This window comes from Barbus barbus (assembly GCF_936440315.1).
Source record: "Barbus barbus genome assembly, chromosome: 2".
NCBI classification, from domain to species: domain Eukaryota; kingdom Metazoa; phylum Chordata; class Actinopteri; order Cypriniformes; family Cyprinidae; genus Barbus; species Barbus barbus.
Genome location: NC_136730.1, coordinates 12514569 through 12532637, shown reverse-complemented (window position 1 = coordinate 12532637; position 18069 = coordinate 12514569). Strand labels below are relative to the sequence as shown.

The 18069-nt window shown below is 35.3% G+C and overlaps 1 protein-coding gene across 2 annotated transcripts in view; it reads left to right on the top strand.

Moving 5' to 3' along the window:
• The window catches only part of LOC306880220 (aryl hydrocarbon receptor nuclear translocator 2), a 106701-nt gene that overhangs the window by 62917 nt on the left and 25715 nt on the right, over nt 1-18069 (top strand). For both annotated transcript variants that reach the window (XM_079433592.1, XM_079433593.1), the window contains exon 12: nt 7451-7602. In XM_079433592.1, the coding sequence (XP_079289718.1) occupies nt 7451-7602 (152 nt within the window). The remainder of the gene's footprint in view (nt 1-7450; nt 7603-18069) is intronic.

The following is an 18069-nucleotide window of genomic DNA, read 5'->3' as shown; positions in this document are numbered from 1 at the left end:
GTATTGTATTTTTTTTGTTTTTGAAGTGATCAGTGAATTTTCTTCAAAAAGCACCATATAGTCAGGCTATTTGTAATTGGGAGCATTTGTACAAACTTCTTAAAACTTTCCTACAACTTTTTAATAAATCTAGCAGAATAAAGACAAAGCACACAAGAATGCAACAGACGGATTCTTTAAAAATAACCATTAAAAATCACAGCGCATCAGAGCATGCAACATGTTGTTCTAATCTGTCTGTAGATGTCTTTTGAAGTGTTTCTCGTTGAGTTGATCAGCGAGTCTTTGGCAAGACTTTAACTTCTTTCTTAAGAAGACAGAAATCTGAGATCAGAGATCTCAAACTTCTCAGATTTTCCAAGTCTGCATCATAAACCAGATAACTCAATATGAACTTAAGCATTTCTCATGAAGGTCCCTCAAGAGCAATTGATCTGAGCTGGTCAACACATTAATTTAATAGTTCAAGTCTCACTGTATGTGAACTATATTTGTTTCTCCTCAGGAATTTTAGGAGAAACATCTAAGACTCCAGAGCTGTGGAAGAGCAAGCTCTGAGCTCTGGGGTGACATTATGTGAACATGGCTTGCCAAGAAAAACAAATTCTTCTCAACTTGCCACACAATCCTTTGCTTCCCCACTCCAGTCAGTGCTAGGAAGTGAACTTGAGTGCTGTTTGCAAGTCTCCATCGGTTAGTAGGTGTTGATTGGCTACCGCTGAGAGTTTCTCCGAGTTCGTCGAGTACCTGTGGAGAACAGTGAAGAGTGGTTGAGTGGTCACTTCCACAGTGTTGTGTTTGGACATTTGAAGAGGTTTTCTCTGTTGCAGCTGTTGTTGTTTGTCTTTCTGTTTTTGAATCCTGTTGCCAATTAAACCGCAAGCTGGTGCTCTTCAGAAGCTCTTCCTCCTCTCTCTCTTCCTGTCGCATTCACCTCTGTTCCTGCTCTTTACCTCATCCTATCTCTTTATCTTTGGTCTTTCACAAAAAGCTGCTGTTTTTCTTTTATCCTGCTCCTTGTTTTCCTGACTTCAGCCCCCTTTCTTTACCCTTAACTTCCCGTCTGGCATTTTGGTTCTTTGTGTTCTGTGTTATGTGTTGCTCATGTTCCATTATAGTGTTTATTCATGTTTTTAATATTTTATTGGTAGGTTTCATTTTTATATTTTACATTTTTGCTTTTGTCAATTTTATTTGTTCATTTTTAGTTTTTGCTCTTCCTGTCAGGTCACCTCTGTTCCTGTTCTTTACCTCATTTATATATCTTTGGTTGTTTACAAAATCTTTCTTTTATCCTGCTTGTTTATTGCTCATGCTTTTGGTCTTTTTTTAGCCCCTTTTTCCTTGTGTTTCATGGTATTTTTTTTGTTGTATTATTTATATACTATTATAGTATTTACTCAGATTTTTTTCTTTTTATATTTTAAATTTTCATTTTAATGTGAGTATTTTTCGTAATTTTTACTAGTTTTTAATATTTCTATTTAGGTTTAATTGAAATTGTTCCAGTTGTCGATCTCCTAGTTTTTTTTTATTTTCTAATTTTATTACTTCGATTTAAACAAATCAGAAACATTGCATTGGCAACTAAATTTTTCATATATTTTTCATATCTGATATATTTAATTTCTGCATTATTTCAATTAATGATTTTTTTTTTAATAGTTTTAGTTTATTACAGTGTTAATTTCGTTGACAAAGACGACGACGAAAAATATTCGTCAACGAACCTTTTTTCTGTGACTAAGACGAGACGTTGACGAGCTAAAACTAATATCTGATGATAAAAACTATGACGAAATGTATGCGCGTCTTCATTAACAAGACGAGACGGGACTAAAATGTTATTTGAGGACTAGTACGGACATTCAAAATACATCCTATAGACTAAGTTAACTGTCTTGTCTTTCAAAATGTGCATCTCTGTCATTGGATAAGGAGCGTTTGCATGGCAGCCGCGGTGGACGGATAGGCTACCAAAACGCGAACTAGCGATCTGAAATGGCCTCAGCACCCGAAGGGTTAGGGAGTGGGTGACCAGATGTCCCGTTTTTCCCGGGAGTCGCAATTCATTGTCGATTAACTTAAAGTTAGTGAAGGTGCGATAGGAGGAAACGCGCTGATAGAAGTGCTCTCTCTCGCGCGCGCTCCACTTCTTCAGTTCTCATACAGCGCGCGATCAGTTCTCAGTGCTCAAATACACACACAGCAGTCCACATGTCTCTCATGTAGAGTATCTCACGGTAATACAGTCCGTTATGGTTTAAGTGAGTTTAAACAGGTGGGTGAAAACTGAATGCGTGTCAGTAGGCTATTACATACATACCTTCCATATTAAATGGACAGCATTCCTAATTATCTGTCATAAATGTTAACCAACAAAAGATGTTAAATAAATGTATACTTGTTAAGTAAACCTACTGTATCTGAAAAATGAGTTTAATTTATATCTCTACCAAAAAATGAAAATTTAGGCAAGGCAAGTTTATTTATATAGCACATTTCATACACAGTGGTAATTCAAAGTGCTTTACATAAAAGAAAGTGAAATAGACATTAAAATCAATAAAAACATGGAAATAAGAATAGAAAATGATTTAAAATAAATTTAAAGAAAATGATTATACATAAAATATATTGCAGTCAGTTCGGACATATAGCACAGTGCTCATTCAAATGCACAGTTAAACAGATGAGTTTTGAGTCTTGACTTAAATGTGGCTAATGTTTTAGCACATCTGATCTCTTCTGGAAGCTGGTTCCAACAATAAATTTATTCCAGTTTTTCCAAATTCAATCCATGATTCAAATTTATCATAACTAGGCTTAATTGATTTGGTCTAAAGAGAGAAGTATTGATGACTATTTTTGTTTGAATACTACATATAAAATATCTACCAAAATAAATGTTGGTAACTGCAGTTTGACTAAAAGTAATGACTAAAAGTTGACAAAAATGCAATGACTTTTCGTCGACTAAAACTAAACTAAAACTATGAAATACTCAAATGACTAAAATGTGACTATTAAGCATTTTCGTCTCAAGATAAAGACTAAGACTAAATCAAAAATGCCTGCCAAAATTAACACTGGTTTATTATCATTCTGGTGTTTTGTCTCTTTTTATGCTATTGTCATATTATTTGTGTACTATTGTAGGGTTTCTTAATGGTTTAATATTTTATAATAAGATTTTATGTTCAATTTCCATAAATTGTAGTATGTTTGTTAAATTCATTTGCGATTTTTTTTTTTTTTTTTTTTTTTTTTTTTTTTTTTTTTTTTCATTTAGCTTTCAATTCTAGTATTTTTGCAATTTCAATTTAAACAAAAAAATAAATGTTGCCTTGGTAATTAAATACTTTAAACTAACAAGATTTTCCATTTAATGTTTATATTTTATTTTATTTCAGTGAGTGAAAATTAATTTTAAAAGTTTTAGTTTTTGCATGTCGCATCACCTCTGTTCCTGCTCTTTACCTCATCCTGTCTCCTTATCTTATCTTTTACAAAAACTCTCTGTTTTTCTTTTATCCAGCTCTTTATTCCCCCAGCTTTTCCTCCTTTTTTTGGCCCCTTTTTCTTTGTCTTCAACTTCCCGTCTGGGAGTTTACAGCTATCATCAGTATTCTCTTCACATCCTGATATCCACACACATTTATGCCAGCTGTGTGTGTGTGTGTGTGTGTTGGTATTCCACCCCATGGGATGATATTGTGGGCACTTGAAGGGTGGGTGCAGTGTTTTTACTCCCTAGATGATCGTGCCCTCTATATTACGTGCTTAGCTTCTTGAAATCCCCTCAAATCCTCTGCCTCGCTTTTCGCGGAAGGCCAAGGTAATGGTCAGGTACGCCACAAAGAGATTTGTCAAAGTACTTTCGCTTGTTTCTCCACGTAGGTCTGTTGATGGCTGATAAAGACCCCTCTGGCTGACGTCCAGAAAATCCTTCAGATAACTGGACGTCTTCGAAACTCGAGACCACACGCGTGGCGGCGTACGCAAACACACACCTGTTTCTGAGTCTTATCTGCGTCTTATCTTGTACTTTTGAAGCCGAGTGGAACAAAAGCCGACAATTTATGTGTAGCGAGACAGTGAAAGCGTGTTATTCTTGGCCTGTAGTTTCGATACTGAGTCCCGGCAGATGTCAGAGGCTAGAACAATATACATTCACGGGGTTGCTCGAAATCACTTGATGTTGCGGACTACTGGATTCTTACTTGACAGATTCTTTACCGCGTGAAGATGAAGAGATCATTTGTCATAAAAGAATGGAAAAAGAAAACTGTAGAGAGAGATAAATCTAAGATCCTGCCCTGATTTCACAATCCAAAATTCTCTGGCTTCCCTAAAGTCAATTTAAACTTTAAATTGACCCTTTAATACACGTTTCTGCTTTTATAATTGAATCTAATCTGATTTAATAACTTGCTTTACCGTTAAAAAGACTTTGCTAAATCCCTCTTATTTTTTAGTGTCTCCCCTTCAACCGCCCAGCTTCATTCACAATCCAATCAATTCCAGATGGATAAATCACAGCTAGAGGCCAATTCACACCGCACAGACAAACTCCAACAAACAAGTTGGCTCAAGTTGGCTGTTGGATTTAGAATTTTATTAAAATTAACTGTCATGTTCACACTGCCCTAACAAACACCAACAAACTTCGAGTCACAGAGAGTCAAGTAATACCGTGTCTACACCAGACGTGACAGTTGTCACATTGCGCCGCATCCAGTGTAGACAGCGTCACTGATTATAATCAATAGAACCTCTATTGTATTTTGTCGCGTTGCACCTTGCCGCTCGCATCTGGTGTTGATGGTGTAAGTCTGATTGGCGACAAAAGTGATGATCCTGTAGCCACAATCAAAATTTTACTGTTATTAATGTCTTTTCGTGTCATTCTTCGCCTGAAAAGACGACGAATAAAATGAAAGAGGCCGAAGGTGAAGCACGCTTTATGTGAAATGTTTATTCAATAAGATTTTTGTTCTTTGTTATACACATGCATGCATAATTTCTTTATTGCCATAGATAATACTTTTCTGCAGCTGCACCTGCTGTAAATTAAAATAATTTTTTCTCTTTTCTTGATGTTTTGGGTCATTTAGAAGCAAATAGATTTCAGTTTTTAATTGAAATCAGGCTGAAATAAAATAAATATTAGATAACACAATGTTAAGAAAAGCTAAACAGAAATTGGAAATGTTGCCTTGGCACATAACTGAAATAAAATAACCTGATGTACTAGAATTACTAAAACATAAATAAAGTTTATAATAAATATTTAAGAGCAGTAAAAGCTAATTAAATATATTAATAAATACTATAGTATTATAGAAATAATACTAAAATGACACTGATGAGCTTTAAAGATGAGCATATATTTTTGTTATCAGTCTCACAATGTAGATTGGTATCTGTTATCCGTCAATATATCAGTTATTGGCTTTAAAATCTGAATAATTATCAGTATTGGCTAAATTTCTATATTCATGCTTCCCTAATTAAAGTCATTGAACATTCTGTTTCTCAGAATTACATCAGATTACAGTAAAGTAAAAAAAAATGGTTTGCAGTTTAATCTCATCACAGAATGAAAGGTTAAGATATGATTTACATTGATGTCTCCTAATATATTAAACTCTGTTGCGCTCTGAGAGCTTCGAGGACACTGTCAATGAGCTTTTTATCCTTTCTGTGATGTCAGAAAGCAATCGTTTGGATGTTTTTCTGTTCTCAGCTCCAATTCAGGTGTTTACTGTTTAACTATATACACTCAGTTCTCAGATTCTTACTAACAAGTAAAAATTGCCCTTCAGTGACTCTGTTTGCAGCTCTTTTCACATCAATGCAGTGCGAGGTGATTCTGTTGAGAAGTGCATTAAAGCCTTGATATGAGTCGTGTGACTTCAGTTTTGGTTTGAGACACAATGAACTCTGGGATCTGTTTAAGAAGTTAAATGTTTGTCTCTTTCCCTTCTGAGATCTTAGGGTCCTTTCTCAAGCCGAAAAGGAAAGTGGCCTCTTGTCGCCAAGAATAATATCCAATATCCTCTCACCTCTTTCAAAGCAGGATATATCCAAAAAAGTCAAGTTTCTCTCTTTTTCTTTTAACTCGCCGTATTTTTTTGCTCACTTGAAGTGCGACTGTCTGTGCTGTTTGCTTAAGAGAGCCATTTTCGTCAGATACTTTATAAGGTTTTTTCTTTCTCGTCGTCTTTCATGCTCTGTTGAGTAGAAAGTTGTTTTGTCTGAAGACAGCTTTTTATTTTATTTAAAGCAATCTCTGTATTTGGATGGTGGAACACTGCTTTAAGTGACAATAGAGGTGACTGTGTGGAGAGCATGTGGATGGGGTTCAGAGTCCGACCTTAGCTCAAAATGAGTCCGTTTTACTTGTCACAAAAGCATGAAGACCGATTGAGATTTTGTTCCTCATTTGTTCCATATTTTTTTTTGCATCGTAATGTGAGGAATATTGCTAGTTCTGAAAGAAAAACACCCTTATGCATCCTAGAAAATCCAATGATGGTAGATTTTCCACTGAGCTAAACATTGTTAGTCATTGACGGTGTCTGTAGTGCATCAGGTTTTATTGTTGTCTGAATGAAATCACTCATGTCACCAGCATCAATGAGGGGCTGATTATCATTCTTGCATAAAGCATGTAATATTCCTCATGTTTCTAATTGCTAAATCCAATTTGTGTTCACATTTGGCACTCGACAAGCGTTAATTTTAGATCCTAGTGGGGGACTTTGATAATAGGTTTGGAATTTGCTGTAGGAACCCATTGGTCATATTTTGCTAATTCTTTCACTGATTACAGTCATTGTTCACTCATGTCAAGCATTAAAATAAAGACCCCAGTAGGGTTGCACCAGCCATTTGTATGTTCTTACTTAAATAATAAAGTTCACATCAGAGGCTAAGTAAATGCTAGTTAGTTTCTAAAAGGTCTTAAGTTCTCCACAAGGTAATATGTAATTACATAATTTGATATTTGCCATCAAATAAATACAAAAAAAAATTATTATTGTGTGTATGTGCACTCTTAAGATCCAGTTTGTGTTGAGTTGCTATCAAGTCATTTATTCACATAATGTTCTCTTTCATAAAAAGTATAACCTTCATGATATACGTCCAAATGAGCTTATTGATGCAATACAATAAACCTACTGTTTTATTCCAACATTTTCTTTTGGTCAAACGCTTCTGTACATATATAGTTTATACATACATGTTTCAAGTTTAATAATACAATGCAAACATATTTAGTAGTGTGCAAGTTGTGACTTTACGTCGTAACTAGGCTATGCTGTTACTTGTTGGTGCAACTAGACTTCTGTTTTTAGTTTTGTTTGTATTTGCTGGTTCTTACAGATTTAAATTTCTATAGTGTTAATGCATGTGATGTGAACTGTTCTTCTGTTGTGTTTAGGTGATCAAGCTGAAAGGGCAGGTTCTCTCGGTCATGTACCGCTTCCGGATGAAGAACCGAGAGTGGATGCTCATCAGAACCAGCAGCTTCACCTTCCAGAACCCTTATTCAGATGAGATCGAGTACATCATCTGCACCAACACCAATGTCAAGTATGTCCAACCTTCTCATTTCATCTCTTTGAAGGCTGTCGGAATATAATGCCGGATGCTGTTGCACCAAAATTAATTTTTCAAAACTTTTTTGGAGGGACGAAATCATTGACTCTAGCAGTAGTGTAGGATTAGCATTTCTCTCACAGCAAGTTTTGAGTGTGCCCATGTCTGTTCTGTGGCAGATAAACTCCAACAGATGTCAGATGTGTGAACACTAATGCTAGATTAACAGTATTGATTTCTTGTTTTTAAAAAGACCTCAATAAAGAGCTTGTAAACAATATGTCATGTAATGTTACATTTACCTCAGCAAAATCACATAAACATACATAAACTCAGTATTGAAATAGAAAAAATAACTCTAGAGCTTTTTGTTAAACATGAATTATATTACATAACATTTTTACTTAACCTTAGTCATAATTATTTAATCTGAGAATCTGTCATGATAATCTGTCATTTTATTACAGCCGCCCATTTAAATGTTTATATTTCAGCAAATTAGAGTAGAAACATAATCATGTCATTATAGAATTTTATATACAACTCTATATATACTTTTAATTGAGTGTTGATTATTAAATAAATGTAATCACTTGATTATTACATTAACTTTAGTTTTGGTTTCAATTTTGGTTTCTTGCTAAAGGAAAAAATACATTTCTGTTTTGGTTTTTCAGGTTAAAAAAATCCATTTTAGTTCATCATTAATTGCACACTTTCATAGCAGAGTGCAAACAAGGGCTCTTCTGTAATGACTGATGGTTTTGGGTGGTTTCTGTAATTAGCACCAGTCAGCCACAACCATGTGACCTGCCTCGAGATGTTTGGGCCTCTGTGGCCTCGAGCCTGAAATCAATATCATTTATTCTCCTTCTGTTTAACACTTCTGAAGTATTTGCCTGTTCATCTGGTGTTGGCAGAATGGGCTTGATTTATGCCCACACAGGACCTGTGGACTTGTAGATGTGCATTTAAAGCAGGCTGTATTTACTTTGCCCTCAGGTGCAACTTTGGGTGTATTTCTTTTGTCTTTTAGGGTGGGGCTGTCTAAAGATATGGTCCAGGGTGGAGAAAAGCACAGTAGGTTTTCTAGGGCTAATCAATGTAAAAAATTATACACTATTTATTCTAGACATCATCATAACCACCCATTTGTGAAAAAAATATATAAATGTTTTGTTGCAAAAAATTTGAATTCTGACTTTTAGTGCAAATAATTTTGATTAGCATATATACACAGGGTTCCTACGGGGTTTGGAAAAGTATGGAATTTGATTCAAGTATTTTCCAGGTCTGGAAAAGTATGGAAAAATATTTGTTTCCTGACTTTTTTCCCCTATTTAGTTTTTTAAAACAGAAAAGTAAGAATTTAATGAAAATAAATGTATCGTACAAGAAGCAAGGTTTCATGGCAGCTGTTTAGTGATTTTTTTTTTTTTTGTGATTGTTAAATACGACCGAATGAATTCAAGATGCACTTTTCATTATGCAAAATTCAGGTTATAAGCATTTTGGGTTTCTTAGCATCATATTACATAGCCTCAGGGACGTTTGCAAAATATACAGACTTTTATGTGCGCACGAAAAAACATTAAACTTAGCATTGGATAGTGCACACTGATCCACCTATGGCATAGGGCAACAATGAAAGCCTGATTTTAAACACTTTTTTACAGTACCGGTCTTTTTTATAGACCCTTGAACTTGGCAAATGTTATGCCATCAGCCCATTTCATATCATGGTTTCTCAGCCGCCACAGAGGATGTGTTTAATTGGACATTGATATTAGAGCCACTACCATAATAAAAGACTAATTTTGAGCAAGCAGATCTCCGTAAATTCATGTGCATCCATGCTTTAGTTTTGTTCATAGTAAGATGGAAGTGATGCACAAAGGAAATAGGTTATATAAAACTAAAACTTGTAATGCGTTAGCAAGCAAAAAAATTCCCATGCCCATGTAAATAGTTTCTCGAGGGCACAAAAAAAGTTTCTTGTGTGTGTAAATTTTTTTTTTGTTTGTTTGTTTTTTTTTTATTATTTATTATTTTATAAATAATATAAATAATTATTTATATTATAAATAATATAAATAATAATATAACTGTTGTCACTTTGAGAAAAAAATCTAATATTTTATAAAAATATATTAAAAATATTCAATAAAAATATATATATTTGCAGATGACTCTACTATATACAAAATATAAAGCTGAATATAATGCTCTATGAACCATTTATGTAAAAAAAACTATTGAGAGGTTTGGAAATTTGAGACTGGAAAAGTATGTAATTTTGAAATGGAAAATGTGTAGGAACCCTGTATACATCACATCCTGTCTGGTGGTTGCACGCAGTCTAGCTGCAAATGTCTCTCCATTTGAAATAAATGATTTATGACCTGTTGTTTGTTGGAAAAGGTGGATTAAGAGACCATCTAACTGAAATTATACATAAGTGACTGATTTGGCAAAATAATTTGATTAATTAGCTTTAGTGTTAGTTTAGTGTTTCTAAGCTAACAATGCAGTATTTTGATATAATTATTGACTAAAGCAATTATTAATTATGATATTATTATTATTATTAAATTTAAGATCCAGAATCTTGAAATATAACATTGCACTTATCATTTATCTGAACAGTGCCACTAATTGTGTAGCATTTTAGCATAGCTTCTCAGTGATTAGCTGAGTCATGATGGCAAACTGCAAAATTTTAGGGTGATTTTTACATTAATAAATAAAATGTTTAAGTGTAGTTTAGGGACTTTTTAGTGTAGTAGTGACTTTTTTCTAGTTACAATAGAACAATTATATAAACTGTGGTAGTCTCCTAGACCAAGCTAGTTGGGTTGGTCTGTTTTTATTTTTTTATATTTTTAGCATGGGAATATCTAAAGGGTAGATAAAATGTGGTTTGTCTAATTTGAGTTCTAGGAAGTTTATAGCTTGGTTTTCGAAGTAGCTTCCACAAAACTGCTAATGAATGCTAATAAAATCGGGTCTGTTACAAAACAGACATTCCCCTCTTCCATGGTCAATAAACTTTCTCATCATTTCATAATTTCCTCACCAGTAATTCTTTTCAATGAAAAACAAGGGAGTCTTTGCACATTGTAATATTTGAGCTCTAATTATGTTCACTGCGTGTTTGTTTTGTGTGTTGAATAAGTGTTCATGTACTGCTCTATATTTCCACGCTACTGAACACGGAGAAAGCGATTATGTTGCCCACGAGAGAACCTGCTTTTAGGTTGCGTATATTATGAAAAGTTATGTTTGTGAGATCAGGTTGCTGAAATTAACTCTGGGAATTGAGGGGCTACAGTATTTTGATGTCTTTTTTTATTTATTAGAATTTATGTCACTCTTTTTTGTGATGCAATGAGAAGTACAGTATTGTTAAAAATTTTGGGGTTTGAAATGGGGTTGGGCTGATAGATGATCGCCGATGGCTGACAGACATCACGATTATGAGCCGGCATCGTGATATCAATGGGTTATTATACTGTATATAATTAGCGGGCATCAGGGAGTCGATATTAATATGCGGGGCATTGAAATCACTTTTGAATGCGTGCTCGCTTTTTACTTTCATTTTCAAGATTCACGATCTCACTTACTCTGTGTTTACAGAGCGGCAGTCCTTACCACACAATTTACAAGATTAGATTGTCAGTGGTGCTCAGGATCTGCAAATCATTTGCTGTTGTCTTATCAGTCGTCTGTCCTTACTCTGTTCATATGATTTATGTGGTGACATTTTATGTACTGTAATGTAACAGACAAGTGCTAGCAAACGGCTAAATATGTTTCTTTATTGGCTCCGTAGTATGCATTTTGCATTATTGGATTTCCATGCCTTACCAAATACGGATTCACGCTTCGGGAACACCCAAATGCTGAGTTCACACTGCATGATTTTCAGAGTCGACGGATCATCGTTGGTTTCACACTGGGGTAGCAATCGGTTGCCGCTGCGTTCACATTACATGATGGATCGGCGACAGGAGGTTACACACATGCATGACTTTACAATAGGAAAAATCGCCAACAACTCTGTCTGGTCTGCAAACTACGTTTCATATAACTCCTCCCTGAACTTCCCGCTGCCCTGTATCTTGCTCTCTCATTGGCTGTAGGTCATCGCCAATGTATTTTTTCAGTCAGAACTTTTTCACACAGCAGCATTTTGAACCGCCGACAGGTCCAGATATTTAGCATGCCAAATATTTAATGTGCACCGGCAATTCTCTCAGATTGCGTCTTTGATAATTCACACTGCGTGATTGTCACTCGCATAAACCAGCACCGATTTGCCTCCGATTTCAATTTTGGCAATTTTGAAAAACCTGTCTGCGAGTGAAAATCGGGGCTAAAATCGTGCAGTGTGAACTCGCCATAATGCAAAAGATTTTTATTTTAAATAAATGCAGAACTTTTGATGGAACAACTGTTCTCACTGATAATAATAAGAAATGCTTCAAATCAGCATATTAGAATGATTTCTGAAGGATCATGTGACACTGAAGACTGGAGTAATGATGCTGGAAATTCAGCTTTGATCGCAGCAATAAATAACATTTTTAAATATATTTAAATAGTTCATAATAGGTCATTATATTTCACAATGTTACTGTTTTTACTCTATCAAATAGATCCATCCTAAGTTAGCATCAGATATTTAATTCAAAAAGTCTTACAGACTGGAAACTTATGATATAGATATAAAAACGTGTGTATATATAAAGCCAATTTTAAGGTTTTAGACTGTATTGCAAACCACACCTGTTTTCATTCAAAGCATTTTTGGGCAGTCTGAGTCTAACAATGTCTGACTTTGGTGGAATAAGGTGTGTGTGGATGCAACACAGTGTGTGTGTGTGTGCCTGTAAACACCTGAGTGATTTTTTGTGTGTGTGTGTGTGTGTGTGTGTGTCATACTTTTGGGAGAGTGTGAATATATGGGAGACATTCATCACATGTGGCATCATCTATCCCAGACTCCCCAGCCCATGACACGTGGAAGAATGCCGGAATGAGTCACCCTGGGGGCCTTTTCTCTGAGGAAGCTAGAAAGGCAGAGCCTCCTTTAAAAGTAAAATTGGACGAGAAAATTATGTTTCACAGAATAAAGAATTGAAAAATAAGAGATTAAATGGTGTGTAAATCATCTTCAGAAAGCAATATCAGCAGATGAAGGTTCAGAGGGAGGCAGAGTCTCTTTTGAGCTTATTGTGTTCTCATTGAGATTTTATAGCATGACGTGAATGTGAGGCGAGTAACAGCAAAATGAAAGATCTTGTGCAATGTTGTTTTAGTGTCATTGAGATACTGTTTGTTTGTTTTTTTTATATACAGGTCCTTTTCAAAAAATTAGCATATTGTGATAAAGTTCATTATTTTCTGTAATGTACTGATAAACATTAGACTTTCATATATTTTAGATTCATTACAACACAACTGAAGTAGTTCAAGCCTTTTATTGTTTTAATATTGATGATTTTGGCATACAGCTCATGAAAACCCAAAATTCCTATCTCAAAAAATTAGCATATCATGAAAAGGTTCTCTAAACGAGCTATTAACCTAACCATCTGAATCAACTAATTAACTCTAAACACCTGCAAAAGATTCCTGAGGCTTTTAAAAACTCCCAGCCTGGTTCATTACTCAAAACCGCAATCATGGGTAAGACTGCCGACCTGACTGCTGTCCAGAAGGCCATCATTGACACCCTCAAGCAAGAGGGTAAGACACAGAAAGAAATTTCTGAACGAATAGGCTGTTCCCAGAGTGCTGTATCAAGGCACCTCAGTGGGAAGTCTGTGGGAAGGAAAAAGTGTGGCAGAAAACGCAGCACAACGAGAAGAGGTGACCGGACCCTGAGGAAGATTGTGGAGAAGGACCGATTCCAGACCTTGGGGGACCTGCAGAAGCAGTGGATTGAGTCTGGAGTAGAAACATCCAGAGCCACCGTGTACAGGCGTGTGCAGGAAATGGGCTACAGGTGCCGCATTCCCCAGGTCAAGCCACTTTTGAACCAGAAACAGCGGCAGAAGCGCCTGACCTGGGCTACAGAGAAGCAGCACTGGACTGTTGCTCAGTGGTCCAAAGTACTTTTTTCGGATGAAAGCAAATTTTGCATGTCATTCGGAAATCAAGGTGCCAGAGTCTGGAGGAAGACTGGGGAGAGGGAAATGTCAAAATGCCTGAAGTCCAGTGTCAAGTACCCACAGTCAGTGATGGTCTGGGGTGCCATGTCAGCTGCTTGTGTTGGTCCACTGTGTTTTATCAAGGGCAGGGTCAATGCAGCTAGCTATCAGGAGATTTTGGAGCACTTCATGCTTCCATCTGCTGAAAAGCTTTATGGAGATGATTTCATTTTTCAGCACGACCTGGCACCTGCTCACAGTGCCAAAACCACTGGTAAATGGTTTACTGACCATGGTATTCCTGTGCTCAATTGGCCTGCCAACTCTCCTGACCTGAACCCCATAGAGAATCTGTGGGATATTGTGAAGAGAAAGTTGAGAGACGCAAGACTCAACACTCTGGATGAGCTTAAGGCCGCTATCGAAGCATCCTGGGCCTCCATAACACCTCAGCAGTGCCACAGGCTGATTGCCTCCATGCCACGCCGCATTGAAGCAGTCATTTCTGCAAAAGGATTCCCGACCAAGTATTGAGTGCATAACTGAACATAATTATTTGAAGGTTGAATTTTTTTGTATTAAAAACACTTTTCTTTTATTGGTCGGATGAAATATGCAAATATTTTGAGATAGGAATTTTGGGTTTTCATGAGCTGTATGCCAAAATCATCAATATTAAAACAATAAAAGGCTTGAACTACTTAAGTTGTGTTGTAATGAATCTAAAATATATGAAAGTCTAATGTTTATCAGTACATTACAGAAAATAATGAACTTTATCACAATATGCTAATTTTTTGAAAATGACCTGTATATATTTTGTGTTTTCATTTTAATTGTAGTTTTAGTCATTTTGATGTGTGTTTTGGGGATTTTTTTGTGTTTTTTATTTTTTATATATATATATATATATATATATATATAGCTTATCAGAATTACCGGCCCGAGTCCAACCCGAGCCCGCTTTTTTTTTTTTTTTCCCCTTCTCCCAAAACAGCTTATACTGTTTTGTATGAAATGACAAAGTGATTGTATTTTGATTCGTTATTTTATTAAGTTAATTTAGAAAAATGTTTGGAGCATATTTGTTAAATGTAAGTTTTTTTTTTTGTTTTTTAAAGTAACGACCAAGCGGCCAGCGGCAGACAGTGAGTTGATCATAGCCTATGTTTGATATATTTAGCCTTCTCAAATTATCACGACTTGTCTGAAATTAAATCTATAGTTATAAAACAGCTCCACGATGTTAGTTTAAAGGCTTAACCTAGGTTAATGTGCACTGATGCATATCCAGTCGTTTGTGCAGAGAGTGCAAGCTGAAGCGCGCTTTACAGGACATGGACGCGCCAGAGCGATCACTTGCATTGGAAACATTTCAAATACGCTGTCATTTTTGCTCATAAAGGTAAGAGTAATAGACTTCATTGTTCGGAACTGTAAAGGGCCTACTTTTATTTGTGTGCACTCAAAATATCAACAAAGCATGCAATAAAGACATTAAATAAAGGGGAAAAAAGCAGTTTCGGTTTTGAGCAGGAGCGCTTCTGAAAAACTCTAAAGGCGCATCCATGAGGAGACGGCGAGTCAGGAACATCATCAAATGCATGGATGCATGGATGCAAAATGCATTGGGAACTTTTATTAGTAACCACGCTCCAAATTCTCCCTGATGCTCTGCATGGTCAACTGTCACCTGTATACTAATGCGTGCGAATATGCGTTGCGTATTGCGTAGGCGATGTGTAATATTTATAATATAATCAGTATTTCATACAGTCGCCATGTGTGCTCTGCACGTAATATGGGCACAATTAAAGGAGAGAAGCTAAATAAGACCGAGTCCGATCTGAAAAAATAAATAAATAAATGGCCCGAGCCTGGTCCACAGACATCCATCCATCCATCCATCCGTCCGTCCGTCCGTCCGTCCATCCATCCATCCATCCATCGTAAAAGCCTCTAAATGCCATCTAAAATGAGCATTTTTATTAGGCTCCTATGTTTAGGTTCAGTGAAAATCAGTATCTCTATCTATCTTGTGTATATTATAAAAGCCTGTTTCCACCACTGAATTAAAAAAAAAACTTTATCTCACAATTCTGACTTTTTTTTCACAGAATTGTGAGATATAAACTCGCAATTGCGAGTTAAAGTCCAGTTTTGAGGGGGAAACAGACTATGTTCTCAGAATTGCGAGTTTATATCACAATTCCGAGAAAAAGTCAAAATTGCGAGATAAAAAGTCACAATAACCTTTTTTTATTTTTTTTATTCAATGGCGAAAACGGGCTTCCACGGTATATCGTTTTTGTACATTTGGGGTCAGTACGATTTGTTTTGTTTTTAAAGAAATTATTTTATTCAGCAAGGATGCATGAAATTGATCGAAAGTGGCAGTAAATACATTTATAATGTTACAAAAAGTTCTATTTGAAATTAAAATTGTTCTTTTGAATTTTATTTTCATCAAAGAATCCTAAAAAGTCACGATTTCCACAAACATATGAAGCAGTCATTTTTGCATTCAATAGATCAAAGGTAAATGCATTTATAATGTTACAAAAGTTTTCTGTATAGTTTTTATTAATTGTTATTTCAGTGTTAGTTATTTTAGTGCATCAAATTAAACAAAATTGAAATGAGAAATGTTATTTTTATGTGTTAATTTATTTAAAATGTATTTTATTTTAGTGACTACTTTGTTAGGTAACTTTTTTTATGATTATTTTAGTTAAATATAATAACACTAAACTAAACCAATACTGTGTTTGGCTAATGACCGATTGATTTGACTATGATTTACATTTTTTGTGCATTGTATCATAAACATTCAGAGGGAGAAACAAGAAAAAACAATTCACCAATCACATAAGAATAACAAGCTTACTTCAAGAAAAATTTTCTGAAAACAACTCTTAATATCTATTAAATGTAAAATCATCTTGTTTGAGGGGTGTTTAGATAAATTTACTGGAGAACAAGGCAGAAATACTGATTAAGCGAATGAGTTTTTGCAGCACGCAAGCCAAGAAATCCCAGCGTGACTGATATCCAGACAAATGGGCAGCAATAAACAAAGCTTTCTCACATTAGGTGTCATTCTGTCCGTATTGACTTTGAGATTATGGGTAAATAATAAGAGCAGCGGGCACCGGTGAGATGAATATTCATGCACAGCGGAGCCAAGGTGAGCCGGCAGCTTCGGCGCGCCAGACTGGCAAACTACCTGCAGAATAGACAGTGATGCGGCTGAGAGAGGGCATGGAGAGAGCGATAAACACTTACCCCTCAGACAGACCGCGTGGTAGGTAAGCAGATAAGACGTAAACAGCACAAACAGAGCCAAATGCTCAGTGTTACAGACTGACATGCACTGTGTTTAAAGGAATTGATTAAGAAAATGACGATTCAGGCACTATTTACTTTCACTTATGTTGTCTTTCCATGTAAATCTTCATGCAGCTCTTCTTGCACAATGACCATTTATAATCGTCTGTCAAGCTCCGAAAACACCATAAAAGTAGTTCATGTGCCCTATATTCAAGTTCTGACATCTAATTTAGGTTATTTATGGAGAATCCCTTGTGTGGTGGCTCTCAAATCTCATTCTTCATTCTATATATTTGAACATAGGCGAGAACTAATGATGTTTGGCGTTAATTATGCAATTGCACATGAGATTTCAGAGTTTCTGTGAAAGGGAAGATTATCACTAAATAAAATCAGTATCAAAAATGCAGATATAGTCTGGAAGCTCAGTTCATTACTGCAAATTACTATATTAGAACTGTGCATTTCAGTGAAACATTGATTCAGCCGTTTATTTGCTGAATGCTGCTGCATGCTTTGAAAGGTTTTAGTAAAAAATATACACTACTGTTCAAAAAAAAATAAAAAATTCTTTTTGAAAGAATCTCTTCTGCTCACCAAGGCTGTCATTTATTTGATCACAAATATTGTAAAAAAAAAATATATATATAATAAATGATAAAGTAAAATATTATTACAATTTGAAATATTTGTTTTCTATTTAAAGATATATTTAAAATGTAATTTATTTCTGTGATCAAAGCTGTATTTTCAGCATCATTACTCCAGTCTTCAGTGTCACATGATCCTTCAGAAATCATTCTAATACGCTGATTTGCTGTTCAAGAAACAATTCTGGTTATTATCAGTGTTGAAAACAATAAAAAAAAAAAAAATAGTATTATTGATTAATCGAAAGTTCAAAATAGCAGCATTTATTTGAAAAATGTTTCATGACATTATAAATGTCTTTAAAGGGATGAAAATTCTCATT